General features: G+C 46.7%; 3 protein-coding genes, 1 long non-coding RNA gene and 1 pseudogene across 4 annotated transcripts in view; 2 read left to right on the top strand and 3 right to left on the bottom strand.

Moving 5' to 3' along the window:
• Window positions 1-23,410, bottom strand: part of LOC147655082 (uncharacterized) — a 262,971-nt gene that overhangs the window by 61,310 nt on the left and 178,251 nt on the right. The gene's annotated exons all lie outside the window — the stretch shown is intronic.
• LOC111943938 (TOG array regulator of axonemal microtubules protein 2-like) overlaps window positions 1-23,410 on the top strand; it is a 243,991-nt gene that overhangs the window by 114,221 nt on the left and 106,360 nt on the right. The window lies entirely within an intron of this gene.
• Window positions 687-6,591, top strand: LOC147655087 (TOG array regulator of axonemal microtubules protein 2-like). Its single transcript, XM_086878902.1, has 4 exons — window positions 687-853; window positions 1,414-1,500; window positions 3,663-4,114; window positions 4,570-6,591. The coding sequence occupies exons 2-3, from the start codon at window positions 1,428-1,430 to the stop codon at window positions 3,896-3,898; spliced, it is 309 nt and encodes a 102-aa protein (XP_086735028.1). The 5' UTR covers window positions 687-853; window positions 1,414-1,427; the 3' UTR covers window positions 3,899-4,114; window positions 4,570-6,591.
• On the bottom strand, window positions 5,810-11,920 carry LOC147655086 (uncharacterized). The gene is made up of 2 exons (XR_015283774.1): window positions 6,136-11,920; window positions 5,810-5,983 (listed from the first exon to the last, which is right to left on the bottom strand). It is a non-coding gene; the product is annotated as an uncharacterized LOC147655086 (long non-coding RNA).
• LOC147655085 (uncharacterized) lies at window positions 14,077-23,383 on the bottom strand (annotated as a pseudogene).

Below are 23,410 nucleotides of genomic sequence, written 5' to 3'. Positions count from 1 at the left end.
CCGAGCAAGGCTCAGCCTCACAAAGAAGTGAGGCAGGAGCTGGGCTGCTCTCTGGTGGTGAATGCCTCACCCAGTAGATGGGTTGATTGTCAAGGTGTGCATTTACCCCACTCACTTTGTCCCTTTTACCTGATCTGTATCTCCTGAATACCTATCAACAACTCAGAAGAAGAAGGCAAGGAGTTCATTGAGTGTGACATGCTCTGTTCACACTCTACAGCTTCATCTGACACAGCATCAACAACCCAGTGAAAGATGATAAGGGTTTCAGGGCATGCAACTGCTCCTGGACAGCCTCCACAGCTTCCTCAAGTCCATATCAACATTATTTTTGTCCTGAGATTTGGTGATACTCCTAAGAAAGTGAAGCAGAAGGCACCGGACCTGTTGGCCTGAGATCATAGGCACGCTAAAAGATGGGTTAAAGACAGGGAAAAGCCCTGGGAAGCCTCTACAGCATCTTCTGAGTCTGAAACAATACAGAGGAAGAAAGCAAGGCGTTCATGGAGTGTGACAAATACCAAGCAGCCTCTACACCTTCCTCTGAATCTGCATCAACAAACCACAGAAAGAAGGCAAGTGTTTCAAGGAGTGCCACAAGCCGTGGACAACCTCTACAGCTTCCTCTGAGTCCATATCAACATTATTATTGTTTTGAGAATATCTATCAGCCACAAGAGGGTGAAGCAGAAAGCGCTGGATGTGCTGGCAGAAATCATTGGCATCCTGGAAAATGCCTTGAGCCCGGTGATCATCCATTTGGTGGAAGGAATTACAAACAACTTGAATTCAAAGGATCCCGGGGTTCATTCTGCAGCTGGGAAAGCGCTGGAAGAATCCATTTCTCATTTAGGTAAGGCTGACCCCTGACATGGACTCTCCTCAGCTGTGTCTCTGCCTCTCCCACACAAGAGAATGCTGAGAGCCCTGACAGCTCTTGTTGTCTGTGGAACGCTGCAGCTGACATCCACCAGAAGCTGTGGAGCTGCAGTCCTTACACACCAGTGCCCCAACAGGCTTGAATGTGCATCAGCATTTCCCAAAGGTCCCAGGAGCCCTTGGCTCTGTGCTGCTTGTCTGAAGAGGAAGTCCTGGACTACAGCTTTGCTAGAATTCAGAGCCAAGGGGCTTTTGGAGTTTGCTTGGGCCCCATTTAACTTCCCAAGTGAATAGCTTTGCTGTTGGCATGAAGGGACACAGGCCCATCAGAGCTTCTGCAGAGCAGCCTCCTGGAAGAATCTACATTTATAGGCATTAGCTGCCCATTTCCCACCTTCCTTCTTTGGCTTCTTTTTTCAAAGGTGAACTTACGATTCAGCAGCTTCATTTCCTTTTTTCAAACAGGTAGAAATCCAGCTGTCCTTTCTCTTATGACCTCTGCAGAGTGAGCAGAAACATGTGTTTCTCTTGTAGATAAAGTATCACTGATGAAAGAGTTTGGCCACAGATGGAGTCAACTGAGTGGCCAAGTTCTGCTGGATGTCACTGAGCGTATCACAGGTATGGCCAACCCTTCTAAGCCAAGAGGTCTTCCAAGGAAGAATGTACAGGGAAAGCCTGTGAATAGACAGTAGAGTAATTCCTCCAAATCAGGACCTGCTGAGCTTGTCCCTCCTGCCCAACACCCATGGCAGGTGTATTGGGCAGGTTTTCCTGGCTGCTGCCGTGGTGTGCAGCATCTGAGACGGGGGCAGTGCTCGGCCTCGTGGCTGAGCTCTCACTGGGGCATCTCAGAAGCCAGCTTCAGGAAAGGGAAGGGCTAAAAATACCCTAGCTGGCTCCTCCCTTGGAAGTTCAGGGGCATTTGTGACCCTTGAGGGAAAGTGGTGGCAAATGCTGTTCCAGGGGATCAGTTTGTTTTGTCCTCACAGAATCCTTGTTTTGCTCTTGGAAGGTTTTGAGGCTGAACCCTGCAGGGCCTGGGGCTCTCAGCTTAGGTCAAAACTCAACACACATATTAGAGGCACAGATTTAGTGCAAGGGTAGCCTTTGTGGGCAGAGGGGCAGAAGCAGAGTGCTGAGGCTCCCTGCCTGTGCTGTCAAAGTGGCATTGGGCTGAGCATTTCAGGGAGTGCAAACAGTGTCTTCCTATGTCAGCGCTGTCCAAAATGCTACAAATGAAGCTGCTAATTGATTCCTCAGAGGAGCTTGCTATGGCAGCAACAGACAAGGAATGGAAACATGATCATCTCAATATATAGTGGAGAAGCTGATTTATGGCCTTGCTTTAACTGGGGCTAAATCCACCACTAATTCTGCCAGCATCTTTAAATGCAAGGTTTAATACACTTTGTATCTTCATTGTGAATCTCAAAAGGGCATGTTCAGCAATTGGGAATGTCAAAGGTGTGTTAAAGAGCAATTGAATAAAGTAGATCTCCAGGAAGAGGGAGTTTAGTTTTGCAGTTATTTTGATCTCTTTTTCAAATGAAGGAATTAAACATAAATTAGGGCTACTTTAGAAAGAGCAGAAGCGCTCTCTGAGATTTAGTAGGAACACACAGCTCTTTCTCTTCTCAACTTCCATACTGACCAATATCTTTAGTTGCATTTCAACTCAAGTGAACCCCCGTTTTTAAATGGATACCATAATCCTTTTCCCACTTAGAAGCATTGGTTTTGGGTACTTCCAGGAGCTGTTGAAATGTCGATGACTACTGGTGAATTAACAGCATAGAGAAAATGAAGTCTCTTCCATCACAGTATAGTAAATGGCTCCTACACAACATTTTGCCTGTTTAGAAAATGAGAATGGTCTCCAGACCATTTCAGCTTTCGATCTCTCAGACATATCTGCTGTGCAAGGAACCTGTTGGTAATCAGTCACTATGTTTGATATAGTTCAGTTCAGAAAACGAGCAGAGAGGATGCTTCAGGCACAATGTGAGGAAACACTCATGTTTTGGTTAAATTGCAGTCCCCTGGGTAACAGTTTTCTCTCTCTCTTTCCCCATTTCAGTGTGCATTGTAAGGAAAAATGCCATTAACATTGGGAGGGGAAATGCCATTAAAATGTGTAGATGCTCAAATGCCATGGCAATGGGGTCTGGGTCATTATCTAAGACACCCTGGGGTTTGGATCAGCTGTTTGTTGGAAGCCACAAAAGCATTCTGCCAATGACACCAGCCAGTCACTGATGTTTCTACTCCAAGTGTCAAGCAGCACCCACCTCTGGTGGGCTGGAGTTTTGAAGTATGGTCTAGTACTGCCCTTTGCTGTGTGCCACTGAGCAAAGGGAAGAGCCAGATTAGACTTTTGGCACTTGACATCAAAGGTCACAAAAATGGAATCATCCTTTTTATTGCAAATCCTTCAATTGACTCTCTACGGTGCATGTCCACATTTTCAGTGTGGGTTTAGACAACTTCTTCATGGAAATAAAAGGCAATTTGTCATATTCAGGTATTGTTCCTGCAGAATCAGATCATGAAATAATTTAGTAAAAATACAAAGTCTGCCAGAGCTACAAGGCCCTGCTTGAAGAAATTAATCCTGGGGGGTTGCTGGTTCTGTTTCTGGGAGGATCAGCTGCTTTGCCCATTTCTGGCTCAAGAGGTTCTGTGTGCTCTTTCTCTGATCTTAGCCAGAGGCAAAACTTAGAAATAGATCCTTGTTTGCATGCAGGTTGGTGGTTAAGAAGCTTGTGTCTCTCTCCCAGCAGTGCTTGTGGAATGGGTTTATCCCAGGAGCCCTGAAGTCGTCCAGCGCTACGCCCTGCCCGTGCTCTGGTCCTTCCTGGGGAACAAGGCGCTGCCCGTGCGAAGCGCCAATGTCCGCACTGTGGTCACCAAGCTTGCCTCTGCCCTCTACAAGGTGATGGGCACCAAGCTGAGGAAGTGTGCTGCCAGCCAGCCTCCACATGTGCGGCAAAACCTCTCCAGCATCTTGGGCTGGTGAGGGCCTGATGCTCTCCAGGAAGATGACGAAGAGCTGACTTCAACACCTCTGGATGTGACATTTTTGCTGTGCCAACAACGATGAAGTACTGAGGAAGGGTTTGCATCCGCCCCCGCTCTCTCCAGAAAGTCCTTCCTAGTCAAGGCATGGGGGGCCTGAAGCAACTCCACATTGAGGACAAGATGAAGGCTGAGCAGGGCTCAGCCTCACACACAGGTGAGGGGGGATCTGGGCTGCTCTCTGGCAGGAGCAAGGGTCTTGTGCCAGCCTAGGGAGCCTGTGCACATCCCCAGGGAACAGTTCTGCCCTGCATGTGCCCCCTGCAATGAGCTGTGCTGCTGCCAGTGCCCCGTGCAGCTGTAGGGCTGCTCAGCTGTGGGGCAGGGACAGGAGCAGGAGGCTGCATGTGCAGCTGAGCCATGGCTGCAAAGCCCAGGGCTCTGGGCTCCCTGCTGTCCCAGGCCAGCCCAGAGGCCAGGCTGTTCCTGTGGTAGCTCTGTGCAAGTGGGGCGGGGTGTCCCCTGGCCTGCCTCAAGTGGCTGAAGGCAGGAGCATGTTTCCCTGTGCAGCTATTTAGAAGTTTGCAGAAATCTGTCCCATGATACATGGAGCTCCAGGTGCTTTAGGTTTGCACTGCATTCTCTGTTATACTTTGTGTTTCCATTTTGCAGACCTGACAGGCTCCTCTCTTACGAAGAAGTTTCTCTGCATACTTCATGTGTGCTCTTACCTACAAAGTCCTTGCCTCCCATCCAGAAGAGCCCTCTTTCCTCGGAGCTCAGGAAGAACCTTCTGCCTCTCCGAAGAGTGATTGAAGAATAGGTTTAATGGCATAGGCTTTATAGTTCGTTATGTTGGATATAGTATAGGGATAAGTCATGGGGTGACTTTACCTTTAAGGTGGTTGTGAGAGCTAAGGAAGTTGAAGTTGCTGGGGACTGAAAGGAGTCTCTTCTCCTGACCAATTATTGGTCATTACTGAGAACTGACAGCAATTTTAACCATTGAAAAGGGAGATCAACTTGTGAACCCTACCTTAAGATGTAAAGTCAGAGCACTCTTAAGTTCTTTGTTTCCTGGCTGTGAAGGGTGGTGGAGCTCCAGGCCTCCCGTTCCCCACCCAGGCCATGCCTCCTTTAATTCATGATAAAGTATGTAGGGAGGAATGGAGTGTTCAAAGTGTAAATTTTGAGTAAAAAGTAGACTAAATATGGTACAGTGAAGTGCTGGAAGATTTGAAGCCTTGAGAGGCAATGAGAAAACTGTTTTCTAGTGAAGCTCACGGAGACAGATGAAGAAGACTTTTGCCTTTGAATAACTCATCCTTAAAATGCCATCCCTAGACTCATGGCCCATACACACCTCAGAGTGATGTGAAATAGGAGGAGTGAGCTCTGATAACAGCAGTTCTGGGCAGCTGACATCAGGACAATAGAAAACTATAACAGAAGTAGTTTTCTTGTGAGAAACTCCATAAATTAACAGAAAGAGACTTCTGTTTCTCTACAAAGACTGGTGAAAAGACTGTAGCAGGAATTGGGACTGTTTTAACCATCAAAGTTCCAAAGTTTTTGTCTCTGTTTTCATGTGAACAAGGGAATAGTGGGTAGATGGGGGATAAAAAAGGTTTTTCTGGAAGTTTATTCTGGTGTTCTTATTGTTGTAGTTTGTTAATAAAGTTTCTTTGGTCCTTTTAAGTTTTATGCCTGTTTTGCTCTTGTTCTAATCCATATCTCACAGCAAGAAATAAGTAATTTTTTAGTTACTAGTTTAAAACCACTACAGGATAGTAGTATAGTATAGGGATATAGTATAGTAGGGATGAAGTGTTCTGATATTTTAATGTACATTTGAGGATACATTTTGATTGTAGTTTTTAAATTGTGATGCCATATTTTAATTATTTATATATTTTTGTAGATACAGTGGGTTTTTTAAATGTTATATAAGTTAAATTTTTTAAAAAACAAGCAGAGAATGTGAGACTAGGACCTGCTAGGCTAGGGGAGATGTGCTGAGGTTATCAGAGTACAGCTCACTTGATGTCCCAGTGACTCACCACATCCTTTCCTCGCTGGGCCTCTCCTCTTCCTCTTTTGCCAGGTTTTCTTCGTGTCATTTGTGCTGCTGTTCGTGACTTGGCAGGGCCATCCAGTGACACGTTTGGGGCATGTCCTGGGGTGACTATGATACTGGTATCCCCAGTCTTCTGGTTTAGGTTATATATTAAGTTCTGCACCTTTGAGACTGGCTCTGAGAGCAAAGTGGGGGTAGAAGAAGCACGCAGCTTGAAAGAAAACTCACCCCCCCTGCATCCTGCTCCTGGATTGTGCTCTCTGCAGCACGGAGAGACAGCGGGACAGAGCTTCTCTTTGGCTTTTAGTTAGTTTTAGTTAGCTGAGGCAGAGGAGTTCCCTGGACCTTTTTTTTTTTTCCCTCCTGGATCTGTGCAAACCTGCTTTGGACTGAAAACAAACCCAGACAAACCCCAGGAGCTCAAGCCCTTGGCCCACCGGGGCCTGGACCTCAGCACTATCCATCACCAAAAGGACTGAGAAGAACATGAGCAATCCGAACTACACCACATGGAAAAGGACTTTTCTTCCTAGATTCGCCATCCCATCGAACAACAAGACGTTTTATTGTTTAATATTATTCAATTTCTGTTAAATAAACAGCTTTTTCCACTTCTCTCCAAGGCAATTATTTTTCCCAGACCAGTTGGGGGGAGGGGTCATTTGAATTTTTTTCCCTGGGGAAACCCCCATTTGGAGCTTTTTGCCCCCAAATTTGCCCTAAACTAGGACAGGGGACAATAGACCCAAAAGATCCTGTATAGTCAAAAGTTTTCTACCTACATGTATTCTGCGCTCACAAAAGGCCTGAGCAAAGAAACAAAGAGAAGTGTGCCCAAATCCCAAAGCTTTGCCCCTTTGCAAGCTCACACCGATCTGGCTCAGAGGTGTCTTCAATCACAATTTCATAGGTAAGAAGAGCATGTGGGAAAAGATGCACTGCTTTGGAAAAGTCATCTGTATGTATATTTATCCAGGACAGCAGTTCAGCAGTGTTGTTTGCTACTTGTTTGCAGAAGGATGAGTGGATGTGAGGCCAACAACCAGTGATGAGGGTTCCTCAAATCTGTCTGTACTCCTGGGTGCCATTCAGCCCAGAGCTATGGGATAATCCCAAAGTGCATCTCACACACGTTCTGCCTCCAAGAAAAGCTTGGCCTTACTTCCTAGAGTCAAAGAAATAGAAGAGTAATAAAATGGGCAATTAAACTTGTCACTTTAGAATGACTCTCCTGCTTTTCAGTGTCAACCGAGGTTGTACCTAATGCTCCCACAGCTTGTTACAAACAAGTGTTTGAGATTGCTTAAAAGTTTTCCAGCAAGGTTATTGGTAAAAACCAGATTGAATATGAAACAACAGCTCAACAAAATTCATTGGCAACATTCACACTCTTACTTACAAATCAGTTAAGTTAAGGAAAACAAGGAAAAAAGCAACCAACAAAATGCAGTCAATGAAACCAGAAATGAACCAAGAACTATCTTTGTGTGTGTGTTTAGGTGTGTTTGACAAAGGAACATAAGGGACAAGGATAAAAAGGAATATGGCCTAAAAGCTTAACAGCACTCAAGCTTAACAGTAGTTAAACTGCAGCCTCCAGGAGTGGGGGTATCGGCCCAGGATCCATTGCTGATGGGCGATCCTGCGAGTGCAGCAAGCGTGAGAGCTCGCTGGCTCTGAGAGGCCCCACTCCGAGGGCGGTTGCTGCTGGCAGCCCCTGTGGTCCAGGAGAGCTCCAAGGGCCTCCTTTGGACCACTGTTCATGGGCCACAAGAGAGTGGGCCTCAGTCATAAAATGCTTCATCGTGGCTGCACTTTGGGTCAGCACCCGGCCTTTGAAAGTGTGAGAAGAAGGATGTTATGCCATTCAGGCAAGAAAAGTAATTTCCAAGGCTGTTCATAGAAAACCCCAGGAGCTCGTTAGACAGCACAAGTTCCTGGTGGCGCTCAGTGTTTCTGATAAGCTCAAGAGGAGCTGAGCCCAGGGGCTGTTCAGCAAGGCCAAGGACTAACCAGCGTTTCTCAGGTCACAGTGTGGCCTGACAAGGCTGGGGGGATTCACCACCACAATCTGAAGCATGAAGTTTTGATGTAGGCTAAAAAGCCGTGGCCCAGTGGAAGTGGGCTGTTTCCTCAGGCCTGTGGGAGAATCACTGTGCAGATCCTTGTGCTACTGATTCCATCTCTCCCCACTTTTCCAAGTTCTTGGAGGCAAGGTCACTTAGGTTAGACACACAGATCACAAGAAGTGCTCTTCTGTTCTTCTGCACAATGAATTAAAGTCAGATTACACATCCCAAATCTGTTTTCTCTTACTGGCAAATAGACTGATTTGAGAAATTTCTGGATCAGCAAACTTGTTTCCTCAAGTACTTACTCTGTGAGGCATGGAGCATGATTTTCTGCTAGGAGAGCCCTGCATACTGTTCCACACATCTTTCAGAAAGTCCCAAACCAATTCCAAACACTCTGCCTATAGTAAGTTTTTACACAGGGCTGCAGAAATCCAGGACAATGGCAAGTGAATGTTGGAAGGGTTTTGTCCTGTTCATGTCATAAGAATTCTTAATGATCTAAAGCAATTCCATTCAGATGCAACATGGAATCTGGGTTTTTTCTATTAAACTCTTTCATGATGAGTAACAAACCTTGGCAACATGAGATGCAAGGCTGACATAGGAAAGCATGAGCTTGTCCTCCACAGTGAGCAGTTTAATTGTCCATTTCATTACTCTAATATTTGTTCCACACTAAGAAGCAAACCCAAGCTTTTCTTGGAGCCAAAACATACACTACAGTCCCTCACAGGATCACCAGGGCGGGCAGGAACAAAGCAGGCAATCTGCTTCATTGTGAACCACAACAGAGCTACATCCCAATGTGGGTTTAAGTAGCACGGTATTATCAAGAGCTCCTTAAATGCTAGCAGAAGCAGCTGGCAGGGCATGCCAGGTGGGGCTAAGGTGAGGCCCAGAGGGTTGGAGGTCTGAGCATCAGCCTTCCAGCCAGGCAGGGGAGGGAGGCCACCTGGATGGAGAGGCTGCAAAGGGCTCTCTTTATGGGAGGTGTCCACCCACTTCTTCCTTGACATTGTGTCTCTAGAAGAAGCTGTAGATCAGATACAAGGGAAGAAATGAGTTAGCTGAACTCCCACCTTAAAAATCAATGCATCCAAAAGGTGAGGCATTCAAGGGTTTTTGAATTATTCAGAAGAACACTTTCTATTTATTTTTCAAGAAATTATAATCACTAGAATTTCTCTGAACTGTATGGAGCTGGCAAGCCAGGAGACAGAGCTTCTACTGCTTTGCTTATGTGCTGCTTGTTGCCCACCGACTACTTTGAAATCCCTTTCCTTCCAAACAGTTAGCAACCCACAGTGGTCTCCAGAATTTGACAATTAAACCTACACAGTAATTGCTTTTAAAGCTAGTTTTCACGGCCTTCATTTCTGTAACTCCCACCCAGTTCTAGGTTTGGGGTTTTTTGGTTGTTTATATTTTCCTTCATAAAAAAGGAAATCCTGCGACACAAACAATGGCTTCATGTGACAGAGGAAAAAGAAGCTTTGCACTCCCCATTGGATGTCCCCTGTATTCAGCGAGCCTACTTCTGTAGGCAAAAAATTGGCCATCCAAATGTTCCACTTTTCTACTTCATTGTTACAGAGGTTTACTTCCTGCATTCATTCCTGCAGACACACCCAAAACAAATGCAAACATGACCTGCCTCAAAACAGTACTGATCATGGCAGTTCCAGAAATTCAAAAAATGGAAATAGAGGCAGGCAGGTCATTTTTAAACACTCTTAAAGAGAACCGTTAGAACTCTGAAAACTAATCATTCTTTACATGGCATCACAGAGGAAAAAATCAAGAGGAAGCCAGACAATAAAAAAAAGTACATATTTATTAAATCTGAACTATTTTTTCCTGAAGAATGATATGGTCAGTAATAAAAGCGAAACAGATAAGGTTTAATAAAATAGCTCATTTTCCACAAGTAATCAAGCAAAAATGTCACCTGAGCAATACTGAGCAATAATTCTCCCCAACTGCATTCAGCATTGCAGCGGCATATCAGGAATTAAGGAGTCTTTCCAAAGGGGCTGTACCCAGGATTTGGCAGAACAAACCCTGAGCAAAGGGACCAGGACATCTGATCCCTTTTCCTGCAGCAGCAAAATTATGTCTTCAAGTCTCATCTCTCCTATCAGTAAATGCCCAGAGATGGCAAAGGAACAAAAACTGACTTTCATTGAGGCTTTCAACTTGAAAGCACTGGCTGACACAGACGCACCAGAGACTGCATTTTGTCTGGCACAATTCTACTTGTCAGGGATCAGGCAAGGCAGGCAGGGAGGGACAAGGCAGAAGGCATCTCCTCCTGCAGCCTCAGCCTGCAGCACTGACCCAGGCAGAGAGAGTCGGGGAAGAGATTTGTCATGGTGAACCTGCCATAGGTGGCTTTGGGCTTGTGCTGTCAGAGGATGACAAACTCAGACCCTGCATAGGCTGCATCCATTTGGAAACCTCCTTCTCCTTAACTGGAAATTTCACAAGGACTTTCCCTCAGAGGAGGTTTCCCTATTTCTCCCAGTGCAGAACCAGGCAATGTCCATGTATCTCCTTCAGATCTCAAAGGGTTCAGCTCAGAAACTGCCGCAAGGAAAGATTTTCTCCTTTAAGGGCAAGACGAAGGACTGGAAACATTTCCCATTTCAAGATAAATGCCTGTCTACTAATTGTGACACTAGAAAGGCTGCAGGGAGATGAAGGGCAAGTGCTGGATGGAGAGGAATGTTTCCTTTTCCTGCACTGCATTTCCAGGGCCCCAAGGTACCACTCCAGCTCCAGCCACTCAGCACTTCACACTGGAGGAATTTTCACTGCACCACCACAGCACACTCCCAGTGACTGGGCTCTCCAGGAGTCCACTGAGCCCATCAAGGAATTGAAATCAATTGAAAGAAATCTTGAAAAGAATGGTTTTTATCCAACCATTCAAAATATCACTTCTGTGTCAAAATTCTTAAGGTCATTTGAGGACAGACATGCCCTATACCAACCTGCTTGTTAAGAGTTCTCCTCTTTGGATGTGCTGGTGATCTTGGCCTTATGAAAATGGAAGACAAAAGAACAGATGAGGAGGAAGAAAGAGAAAGGAGGGAATGTGTGTAGCATGAAAGGAGGCAACCCTTCTTAGCTTGGTCACTGTGATGAAGGAGGAAATGCAACACAGAAACTAAACAAGATGCCAATCTAATTCATTGTCCTTAAGCTCTCAGTTGCTGGAGTCAGACAGAGCAGGCCAAGCTCTGTCTGAAACACAGCAGTCATTCTTCAACTTGCATCATAACCCCCCAATTCTGCTGTCTCTCCTTTTGGAGCCAAGTGGCTCCTACAGCCTCTTCTGAAGCAGCGAGAGCTGCTGAGCTGAGACACGAGTCTCTATGGAGGGCAGCTCCTTTTGTACTGCTGCAAAGCTTGACTTTGCCTGTTTGTGCCTTACACTGGTGACAGTCTTGTGCTCCATGTAGTCAGAGCACTGCTGTCTCCTGAGAATGATATTACATTTCCTTGATCTTTCAAGAAAAAATAGGCTTTTTTACACTCATATGATAAGTAAAGATATTCAGATAGCACTTTAAAAGCCCTACAGAAGATTTTCAATGTGAGTGATAGTTCTGAGACTCCTTTATTGTTATCTCTCAGACAGGCTTGACAGATACATTTTCTCACACGTCTCCAAGCCAATATCTTCCCATCAGGTATAGTCCTATTACTCTTCTCTAGCAGCTCGCCTTGTCTGATCTTAAGCCTTGACCTTAATATTAGACATTGATCGGATTATACATCTATACCCCAGAATTTATCTGGGATCTCATTTCACAGTGGAGGTCCAGGCACAGAGAAGTTACATCTGACATTTACAGAAGCAACACCCAAATTTGCAAACACCTCTAAAGTAACCAATATTTGTCCAGTCATATTCTTGTTGCTGCAGAAGTTGACAGTGAAGGATCACAGTGTTCAAAGATCTGCAGCACCCAGACCCATGCAATACAGTTCCCAAATGACACCACAAACATTACAGAGGGAATCAAAAGCCAGGTCCAGAAGAGCACCTGTCTTGAGGAGCTTTTCAGTCCTGCCTCCTCTTCCCCACCACCACCTCTGCTCTTGGGCCATATGGTGCTGGGTTTGACATTGGGCTGGATCACCACAGATAGTGCCAAATGCTGAATACACAGAGGTTTGCCTAAATACATGGGAGAGCTGACTGTGCAAAATAACCTCACGAGATGGGAAGAGCGAGGTGAACAGCACACTGGAGCAGCAGACACCTTGGCTTACCTCATCTCCTGGGACTCTTGCACATCCAGCTGCAGAGAGCTTTGCAGAGACCCTGCAGCACTGCCAACATCGGGACTTACTGCCCTGCATATTGGGGGGATCAGAGGGAGACACAATGACTCCCTCTTCATATCCCCTTCAGTGTGATACAGCAAGGAAGCCTGAAAAGAATAGAATATTATTAATATATATTTCTATATACATTCTTATAATAATTTTTGTTTATGTATTAATTTTAATATATTATTTTAATAGTATTCAGCTTAAGCATCCAACTCTCCCCCTTTGATGCCTCATGACATTTAGCCATGCTCTTAGCTAGAACTTGGCTGGAAAAAAATTGTCAAGCTGATGCTGCAGCTTGGTCTAGGACAGGGAATGGAAAGAGAAGTGGTGAAGGAAACACCATGTTGCACATTTGCCACTTCTCCCCTCATGCTCACTTCTGTACAAGTGTGGCTACATTCCCAGTTGGCATCCACATATGTGACATCAACATGTTCTCAGGTGACAGTGCTTCCACTGGCCTTTTGGATGTATGGGAAGGCATTTATATCCCTATAAACTCCCTGCCCCTAAAGCACCTAACAGACACCACTGATTCTCCAGCCAAGTCCCCAAAAACCATTCTGCAGGATGGCAAAACCTGCTTTTCTCAAGCCCCTCATTCCTTCTGCTGCTGCCCTTCCCTCCTACAGTTCCCTAGCAGCCTTTGAGCACAGATGCTGCTGAGCTCTCAGGATGCTCAGAGCTCTCCAGCTCCCACACATCCAGCATCTCAGGCTCACTGGCATTTAGGAAGTTCAGCAGAGCTCTCTGATCTGCGGCTCTCTGGAAGGCCTCTGCCTGCCCAAGTTGCTCCAGGGCTCCCATGCCAAGGCCAGGAATGGGGGTGGAAGAAGCAGGGACAGATGCACACCCTTCCTTAGTATCCCATCATTTCTGGCACAGCTAAAAAGCCAAATCAGGACCTGTTCAATCTTCAGTGAAAACATCAGTTCCTGTCAGGGATACACGGGGCCCTTTCTCAGCAAGGCTGAGACCAAGTACCCAAGCCTTTGACTGGACATTCAGTCTGCCAAAGCTGTTGTCCATCTGCCTCCTCCTGCACCCCATGGCAATCCTGGGCTCTGGGCTGCTCTCCCCATGGCCATCCTTCCCTCTGGTCACAGCCTGAAATGCAGTGTCCAGCTGAGCTCTTCCTTGGCTCAACAGCTTCCCTAGGTTCACGCCCCAGGGAAAGCTCTCCGAGCTCTGTCTACAGCACAGAAACTAAAAATCTACCACACAGTAAATCCTGTGGACTTAGCTTGGTCTCCTTACCTTATGTCCTTTTCCCTCTGAACTCGGCTACTGTTTTTTCTTACTGTCACCATCATAGCAGTTGGCATTTTTCCCATTCTCCTGCTCTCTCTTCCATGTGGAGCTCTGAGGAAGGAGAGCTCCTCTGGATGGGAGGCAAAGTTTTTGTAAGTGCATTTAAGAAGCACAGCCTCCAAATATCCTGAACATCACAGGATTTCTCTCAGAATAAATGTTCTAGTATCTAGGATTTTGGGTGCTCTTGAAGCCCCAAACACCACCTCTGACCTGACCTCGAGACACTGGATGGCTGAATTTTGTTTCCCGTAGAAAAGTTTGTGAGGAGGCACATCCCCACCTTGAGACACCCGGGGCGGGAAGAAGAGCTGGCCCCGGATGATGTCCTCATTGGTGTGGAAAGGAAGGTGCCCGCAGACCAGGTTATCGAGCAGGATGCCCAGGGACCAGATGGTGGCTGGCTGGCCACGGTAGCAGCCGAAGAGGATCCATTCCGGCGGGCGGTATTCTGCTGTTCCTATGGGACAGGGGCGCAGCTCATCAGGCTGATGCTGCTCCCTCCCTCCCTCCCAGCCAGCTCCCATTCCACAACAGCCAGCCCCTGCCCCAGCGAAAAGTAACTTGGCTACAGCCGGCTGAAGAAGGATTCCCCCCTTCCTCCCTCTTCCCCCTCTGCCAGCAAAGGGGAATATTGAAAAACCGCTCAGGCTACTCACGAGTCTCCACAGAAGTATAGTGAGTGCCGTTTATTTCTATCTGTAGCACACTTTTATAGGGTCTGACAGGGTCCGTCGGCGAGCCCGGAGTAAACGCTGCCGCAGCCGCCGCTCCCCAGCAGCGGGCCCTGCCGCTAGAGCCGCTCCAGGGGAGGCTTCTCCGCCCGCCCGGGCGGCACCGCGCTCTCGGCATTCTGCCCGGAGCACCCGACCGCCCCGGGCACTGCTGCTTCCCGAGCCGCTCCGGGCTCCGGCGACTCGGGGCCGGCGGCCCAGCTGACGAGCGGCGGGGCTCGGCTCGGGGAAGCTGCCGGCGACGGGGCGGGAGCCGGGCGGCAGCGGGGCGGCTCTGGCAGGGGCCTCGTTCGGGGCCGGGCCAGGGCCCGCACCAGGCGGAGCCAAAAGACGGTGCCGCTCCGCCACCCGCAGAGCGAGGAGCTCTTCCAGAAACTCTTCCAGAGGCGCCACAAGCAGTGCGGAGAGAACCTGGCCGAGGTGGGACCGCGGCAGGCCCGGCAGGGGCGGGCCGGGGGCCGACTCGCCCACGGGCGCCTTGCGGGACGCGGCATAAGCCGGGCTGGGAGAGGCTGAGAGGGACGGCACGGCACGGCACGGCACGGCACGGGACGGCAGTAGAGTGAGTGTGAGAGGGAGAAGGGGACGGAGAGCGAGCGGAAAGTCGAGCGGAAAACCGATGGAGAGAGGCGCTGCTGCCGCTGCCGCTGCCGAGCCGCCGGAGCGCGCGGCCGTTCGTCCGTTCCCTCAGCGAGCCCAAGGGAGGAGCCGCCGCGCGCTCCGCCCAACGAAAGAAACAAGCAGAGAAATAAATACCTATGAAAGAAATCACCAAATAAATCAACACAGAAATGCATAAAAATGTCAGCTTGTAGGTTTCTTCTTCCTTGGGTGTGATGAAGCATTTCCGTGGTGAAACAGGGAAATTAAGAATTAGGAATCAAGCATTAAAAAGTGCTTTGACTAAAAGAGGGGAGGCTGACAAAACCGTATGAAATGCTTACTGCTCCCACAAGAGCAGGAGGAGAGCAAGACTACAAGATAAGATAAAGAGCTAGAATGTGCAAATAGGATACAAGGACAAAGGCACCACAGGATAAGGGGGTTCTTTGGACCCCTAAGCTGGGAGAAACGGTATCAAAGTCTGAAAGATGGTCAAAGGACTAAAAGGAGCATGCATAAGGAGACAAGGTGATAAGTTCAACTGAGAGGAAAATTGCTGACTTCATCCCAAAGACCCCCAGACAACCACCAGAGTGACAACAAGGAGCAGTGGGCAATCGCAAAGAGGCGTGGAGCTAATTTTAATATGAAGTGGGGACAGGCAGGGTTAGGAAATGAATGTGTATTAGGCGTATTGTGTAGCCCTAGTCTGTAGAGAATAAAAAGAGAGGGGCAGGTCTCTAGGGTGTGCATGTCTTCGGAGGAGATACCTCCATGCTGAATAAATACATACCTAATCTTATAACTTACTGTGTGGGCTACAGAGTTTTCTATATCACTGGGGAGAATTCCCTGTCCTGATGGTTATGTGAGAGTGGACAAGAGCGGAGCCTTTAATTTTCAAGTAGAAAGGATAAATTGTGTCAGTAATGGCAACTCTTTTCATCCGCTGTTGAGACAGTTGCAGGCTGCCAAAGGACCGAGTCTGCAATGTGGAACTTGCTCCCGAGTTTCTTTTTCTGACAGAGACCGAGGAGGGGAGGTATCCCAGAATCATGAAGTCATGGCATGGTTTGGCTTGGAAGGCACCTGAAAAATCACATCGTTGCAACCCCCTGCTGTGGCTGGGGACCCCTTGCACTAGACCAGCTTGTCTAGAGCTCCATCCAGCCTGGCCTTGAACACTGTCAGGGACGGGGCATCCACACCTTCTCTGGGAAACCTTTACCAAGAGAGTATTTTTTCTGAATCCCTCATCTAAACCTACTCTCTTTCAGCTTGGATCCATTCTCCCTTGTCCTTGTCCCTGTCTGCCTTTGCACAAAGTCCCTGTCCAGCTTTCTTGTAAGTTGCTGTCACGTACTGGTAGGCCACAGTTCAGTCAAGCCTAAGCCTAAGTCTCTTTTCCAGGCTAAAGAAGCCCATCTCAGGCTTTCCTTGCAGGAGAGGCATTGGGGTCAGAGATACAGAAAATAGGCCCTTATTTGTGGTGCTTGGCTCTGACACCCAAGAGAGCACTGAGTTTAGCACAACACCATGGAGACAGCTTTCAAAGTTAAGTGGAGAAACTGGAAATGTGAGTGTGTAGTCTAGGTAGAGTTTTCTTAAGTCACTGTGTGAGAAAGTTAGGATTTAGGGTTTAAGCTATACTAGAAAACAAAAGACAGTATAGAAGATTTAGGGTGTTGTCCCTTTCTTCTTCCTTCTTCATCTTCTTCTTCTAAGAGTTTTTAGGTAATAGTGGTTGGATAAAGAAATCTGCAGTGCAGAACACAGGTGTTGGGTTATTGGGTCACTAAGAAAAATAACTTGGCATTTGATTATTGGATAAATTGACACATAAAAGACCTTGGAAAGATTCTTCACTCTCTGTTTTGCACCTTTCTATCTTAGTGTATGTAGCTCCTTGTACTCCGTATATATGTAATATAGATAAGGAAAGAATAAACAACTAAGCCTGAACACAAGAAAACAGCCTCTTTCTTGTCAGTCTCGGTCCTGGGGAACCCAGGGGAACCCAGCCATCAATGTCAACTCCAACAGAGAGGTGCTCCAGCTCTCACATCATCTCAGAGTCCCTCCTCGGCACCTGCTCCAGCTCGTCTGTGTCCTTGCCGTCCAAGCTGCAGAGCCCAGCAGAGCTGGATTCAGCCCTGCAGGTGCAGTGTCAGTGGCATGGAGGAGACATGGCCCTGCCAGTGGCTCTGGGAGCCAGCAACTGATGCTTGGTCTCCAGCTTCCCAGGGATCTGGGGCCTTTCTGTCTGCCCTTCTCCCCGTGCCTTTCTCTGCTGCTCACCCGCTCACTTGCCCTTGGCTGTCACCTTTGGTGCTCACCCAAAGGCCATGGAAAAGCAGATAAAAACACACACCCAGAAAGTGCTCTATGATTCCAAGGACAATGTTTTGGCTACAGCATCCGTTTGCTTTCAGAGTCTTGAGAGGAAAGCTAATGTTTTTACAACTAATTTGATGCCTGAAAGTATTTGTGTTAATATCTTTTAAACTGGTTTTAAGGTCTCTACTAACTTAGGGCAGCAAGTTGTTACTAAGCCCAGACATCTTGGCTTGTGAAACACAGAAGTGGGTCTGCACAAGACTGAACTTCTGAACTTTGGGGTAAAATGACAGGTTCAGGGGGAGGTATGTGGTAGGCAGTTCGGGAAGGCTGCACCTTCCTAGTTCAGCCAAGTTTAGTTTGCACCCACCTTAGCCACTGATTGAAGCAAGAGGGCAACACGCAGCTGGGAGTTTAGGATAAAAGGAGACTGCCCCCTCTGAAACCTTGCAAGAGAAACCACTGTTGGCGTGTGTCCTGGTGGACTCTCTCTGTTTATTTGCATAAAGGACTCCTCTGTCTCCTTTTTGGATGTAAACTTCTGGCATTTGTGGATTTTCCTATAAACTGGGATCTCATCCATGATCCTTCCACCATCTGGGTCCAGCATGTGGCAAGAGAAGCTGGAGGCAGCCAGTTTTGGTGGCCAGCTGCCTTTGGTGCTGGCCAGCACCAGGCGATTGGATGGGTTCCCAAGACTGTCTAGGAAACAGATGAGAGGTGGAACAGGGAGGGTCCCTGTAGAATCAACAGGATATAGACACCCAGAGAGGATGGTAAGGGAAAGCCAAGAAGGGTCTTGGCAAATCTCACTGGGGAGTACAATTTTAGGGAGTAAAGCATGGCATGATTCCCTGGGTGGGCAACAAAAAAGTTGAAAAAGGGTTGAAAGTCGAAAAAGGGTTTCGACTATAGGGATGAGGATCCCAAAATACCTCCAAAGGGTCCTTTGGGAGAATGCTGAGATGGTTTGAACATTCTTCTGGAGGTAGTTAAGGACATGGAAGCCCAGAGGGTCAACAAGAGGTGCTGAGAAAGGGTTTCAAGAGCCCATACCCAGAGGGGCCAATATGGTGTTAGTTTGGGAAAGAGTTGATTGGAGTGTGGAGAAATATGGTTAAGGCAGACAGCAGCAGGAGTCTATGTGATAAGGAAAGAACAGTAAGGATTGGGAAGTTCTCTGCTTTATCTTCAAAATCCTCAGTATCATACAGGGCCAGCTGCAAGTCTTTTGTATTCCTTGTTTCCAAGAGAGGGAAAACAGGGAGGTATTGTTCTTAAGCCCCCACCCCTCCTCAGGACGTTATGGAGCCAGGGTGGAGGATTTGGGTTTGTCTACTTGCTACGCAGGACTTAATTGGGTTTGTCTGTGGTGAGGAGTATGGATTCTCCAGGTGTGGAAGTGCAGGTCCGGCAGCATGGGCTGGGGACCAGTGCAGGAAGTGCAGGACGAAGTTGAGGCTGTGGGGCAGCCAGCACTCAGTGCTGGGGAGTGTCTGACCCCACCACCCCTGTGGGCGGGGGCTGCTCCCCAGCCCCATGAAGTTGCAGGATGCCCCAGCCACCTGCCCGTCCCTGTGCCCTCCCAGCTGTGCCTGCCTGCTGAACTGGGCCAGCAGCTGGTTCTTTACAGAGGCTGTGGTGCTGGAAGAGCAGCCTGGGGGCATTGACAGGTGTGCTGCAATGGGGCATCAAGACACTGTGGCTGGATGTGGGAACAGATGGCAGAGTGGGGCCTTGCAGGAGTTGGATAGACATACGGAATATGAAAGATATGAAAGGAGGGATGAGGAAAAGGTAAAGGTACAGACGAGAAAAATGGCACTCTGACCCCAAGTGGGAATGAGTTAAAAAAGTGTTAAAGATGACAATATAGTATTGGCTTTTGCATTTATGCATTAGCTTTTTCCTATTATTAATCACAAAGATTTTGATATGGTACAATTTATATTTCCTTTTAACTGCTTTTTAGTATAGTATAATCTGTCAGTTTATGTATGCACTGTATAGTGTATATAAATAGTGGTGTAGCGAATATATGATATTATAGGCCTTAACTAAACACTGTGCATTAAAATACCTCTACATAACAAAAATAAATGGTGTAAAGCAATCATGTTAACCCCCCTCCTCCACTGACTGAATTCTCCAAGTGATAAGATAACTTGCGACACAAACCAGAGCACGGGAGGACAATTAGAAAAAGTACCATGTTAAATTTAAGGAGGACATTATAAATCCTTATCAGAGGATGCAGACCTACGGGACGGAGACACTAGAAGGAATAAAATATATTAACTTAACACACAGGATATCATGCAGATAAACCAGAGTATGAAGAAACCAAACAGAAGAATTCCCATAACATCAAACAGTTGGCAAGAATGTGTGAATAATGTATGGACATTATGAATACGCATGTATCTCTATAATGTAAGACTATAAAGATAACACTATTGGTGACTATTGGCGTGTTCTTTGGCTGCTTGCCAGGAGCACCCCAGCGCTGGACTTTTGTCTCTTACTTTATTTCCTATTAAACTTTTTAAAAATCCTGAAGAGTTACTCTGTTTCTCACAAAAGTTTTATTGAGAACAATAAGAAAATTCACAAAGTAAAAGGGACAGCACTGGGAAGGTGGCTGACTGCCAGAGGCTCATCCACAAGATGGTGGCTCCTCCTTTTATACCCCTGGTGCAACATCAGCTTGATGCATATTCATTTTGATCTTACACAGTCTTGGTCCATGGCATTCTCCTCAGTGCTGACGCAGTTTTGTCACTGTGTATGGATGCTAAATCTGAACCACAGTGTCTGTACAAATTACAGGCCGCATAGCTCCTCAGGCTGCCTGAGAAAGTAGCCTGGGAAAAATATGAGAAGGAATTAAAACAATTCTCAGGGACGCTAAACAGCCTTGCAGGTGTTGTTTTGCAGTCCTCTTGTTTTCCCTTGCAGGAGAGAGTCAGGGGGGTAGTGAGCCCCTGACCAATGATGGTAATGTAGCACTTTACTAACCAGTAAGAGTTTCCTTTCTGTACTTTCCACGTATCTGTCTATAAACAGGCCTGAAGTAATAAACTAGGGGAATTCTCGTGGTGAAACTCCCTTGAGAGTTTATGTTGTTCTTTAAATAGCCGTTCCCAATCGGAACGACAACTGTGGTCCTCAGGGCCATCACTGGATGAAGTTCTGCTCCTTTTAAGGTCATGTCCCAAAGGCTTGGCCAACAACAGCCTGTCCAATGTCATCCCACACCACAACACACAAAACCATCCCCTTGGAAACCAACCTCGCAACCAGGCCACCGCAACAACATCAACCACTCCACTCCAGGTCCTCATCTCCTTTTTCAGACCAGGTATCTCCAATGCTGCCAGGGCTGTTGTTTGGAGCTGATGGTCAGTTGATGGCCCTTGGTGGCTGCTATTTTTTGTGTCTTCTTTGCTACGCACAAAGTTGAGATGTTAAACACATCGGGTCTCACCTGGTGGAACAATGCACTGGAAAGGAACTTCAGTTCCCTCACCCCCAGGGTGTAGGTTGGGCTTCATGATCTCAAAGTTTTTTTCCAGACTAGTTCATTCTGTGATTCTGGGAAAACTGACTAAAGTTATAAAAAAAATTTAAACTTGGTATATTTTCCAACACTGGGAATGAACTGTTAGTCCTCAGCCTGTTCATCTGCAGACCACAAAGTGGGGAAAAAGTGGGGTTTTGAATATTTTGAATGTCAGTCACAAACAGGAAAGGGAAAGTGAAGAAAATGGGTTTACATTTAGGTGTAACCCCCACACTGCGTTATCCCTACTGTGCCCCCAGTGAAGCAATTAAGTGAGAATAGTGCTTCTGAAGATAACAGAGTCTTTGCAAAAGACACTGGAAGTAGTACCGCCAAGAAAATTTTCAAATGTACAAAAGATCAATCCTGACTACTACAATTACTTTCTGTCTTCTGAGAATACTGCCCTGCTGTCAAGCCCTGTGGAGCTGGACGAAGCTTGGTGAATTCAGCAGCATCCAGTAGAAAATCATCTGTTTGTTTTGGGGGTTTTTCAGTTGCTTTTCATCTTCATTCGAGAAAGGAATGTACCTTTGTGCAGGAACAGGGAAGAGTGAGTGTTGAGCCAAATCAACTTCCAATAAATTGGGCCAATCTCCAAATAGTCCAAACTTGTCATCTTTTACATTGCTGAGTGCTGATTTCTACAATCTGTCTTAAAATTAACACATTTTAATCCAGCTTTCTTATTGTTTTATTTATAGATTTTTGATTCTTTTGTCCCTTGAAGTTGTGACACACACAAGAAAGTGAAGCAGCAGGTGCTGGAGGTGCTGACTTAAATGATAGCCATGTTCATGACACACAAACTTTGAAGAATTCAAGGTTTTAGACAAGCTAAGGTCTTAATTAAAAATAAGCCTTGCTAAAGCTAATTAAAATAAATAGATGGGCCTTGCTAAAATTAAAGGTAGATAAAGAGGCCTTGCTAAAATTAGAGGTTAATCACTGGCTAATAACAAATTGTCAACTTTATGCTTGTTCAGCTGGGCTTATCATGAGAAACAAAGAATCTGGTGAGGAACTTCAAGAACATAAGACAATTGCAAATTTGAAACCCATTGAAGACATGGAACTAGGAGCCCAGCCAAGGGTCCATTTGTCACTTTGCATTAAAAAGGTAGAAAGGTCAGAACGAGGAAGAGCCATATCCCTTCCTCCCTTTTGTGACCCCTGCTCATAAAAAGACCACCGACCCATTTCAAGGAACAAACAAGCATGTTTAATTGCTTTTCCCTAATTAGCATAGGAAGCAGAGAGTGGGTGGCACCTGAGTTATGAATATGTATTTGCATTCAATACTTTTGTAAATAAAAAGCCTGTATTCACCTGTATTCGGGATCATGTGTATTAGGGGGTGACCCAACACACTGGCCCAGCACTGCTAATAAACATACACTCTGTAACCCTGAAACGGTTAAAGAGTCTTTGTCCGTCTCAGCTGGATACTGATACTGGATCATATCCATATTTTGGTAAATCATTCAGAGATGGTTTAAAAGCAGTGCTGATCTGTGTGGTAGAAGAAGTGACCAACAAGCTGCACTCAAAGCACTCAGTGATTTCTGCTGCAGCTGTGAAAGCAATGGAAGTGTTGAAAATTGTAAAAAGTTTTTTTTTTTTTTTTAAATTTTAGTCAGTTTTGTTTACTTATGAGCCAGGGGAAGGGAACTGAAGTTTCTTGTCAGGGGACTGGTCTACCAGGCAAGCTCTGATGAACTTAACATCTCAGCAGAATGGGAGTAGCACAGAAGATACACAAAAGATGACAACCATTCACAACCATGAACGAACATCAGCTCCAGACATCACCCCTTGCAGGGTCCAGTCCGGGTTTTCCAAATTACCGACTCCATTCCGGACTCTGAGGGAATCCAGTCCGGGTTTTCCAAATTACCGACTCCATTCCGGACTCCGGGGGAATCCAGTCCGGGTTTTCCAAATTACCGCCTCCATTCCGGACTCCGGAAAAATCCGGTCCAGGTTTTCCAAATTACCGACTCCATTCCGGACTCCGGGGGAATCCGGTCCAGGTTTTCCAAATTACCGACTCCATTCCGGACTCTGTGGGAATCCGGTCCGGGTTTTCCAAATTACCGACTCCATTCCGGACTCCGGAAAACTCCAGTCCGGGTTTTCCAAATTACCGACTCCATTCCGGACTCTGAGGGAATCCAGTCCGGGTTTTCCAAATTACCGACTCCATTCCGGACTCCAGAAAAATCCGGTCCGGGTTTTCCAAATTACCGACTCCATTCCGGACTCCGGAAAAATCCGGTCCGGGTTTTCCAAATTACCGACTCCATTCCGGACTCCGGAAAACTCCAGTCCGGGTTTTCCAAATTTCTTTCTTGGCAAAATGTCACTTCTGTGTCAAAATTCTTAAGGTCATTTGAGGACAGACATGCCCTGTACCTACCTCCTTCTTCAGAGTCGTCATCTTCACTTCTGCTGCTGGGTGTGGACC

The sequence above is a fragment of the Cyanistes caeruleus genome, chromosome 2 (genome assembly GCF_971803275.1).
Source record: "Cyanistes caeruleus chromosome 2, bCyaCae1.hap1.1, whole genome shotgun sequence".
Taxonomy (NCBI): Eukaryota; Metazoa; Chordata; class Aves; order Passeriformes; family Paridae; genus Cyanistes; species Cyanistes caeruleus.
Note: the sequence above shows the minus strand (reverse complement) of the source record. Positions and strands in the feature narration are given on the sequence as shown.

Excerpts from the sequence above, each read along its gene's own strand:
- LOC147655087 (XM_086878902.1), top strand. The coding sequence starts at position 1,428 with ATGAAAGAGTTTGGCCACAGATGGAGTCAACTGAGTGGCCAAGTTCTG. Across the intron at positions 1,501-3,662 it reads TGTCACTGAGCGTATCACAG|TGCTTGTGGAATGGGTTTAT; the intron begins GTATGGCCAACC and ends CTCTCCCAGCAG.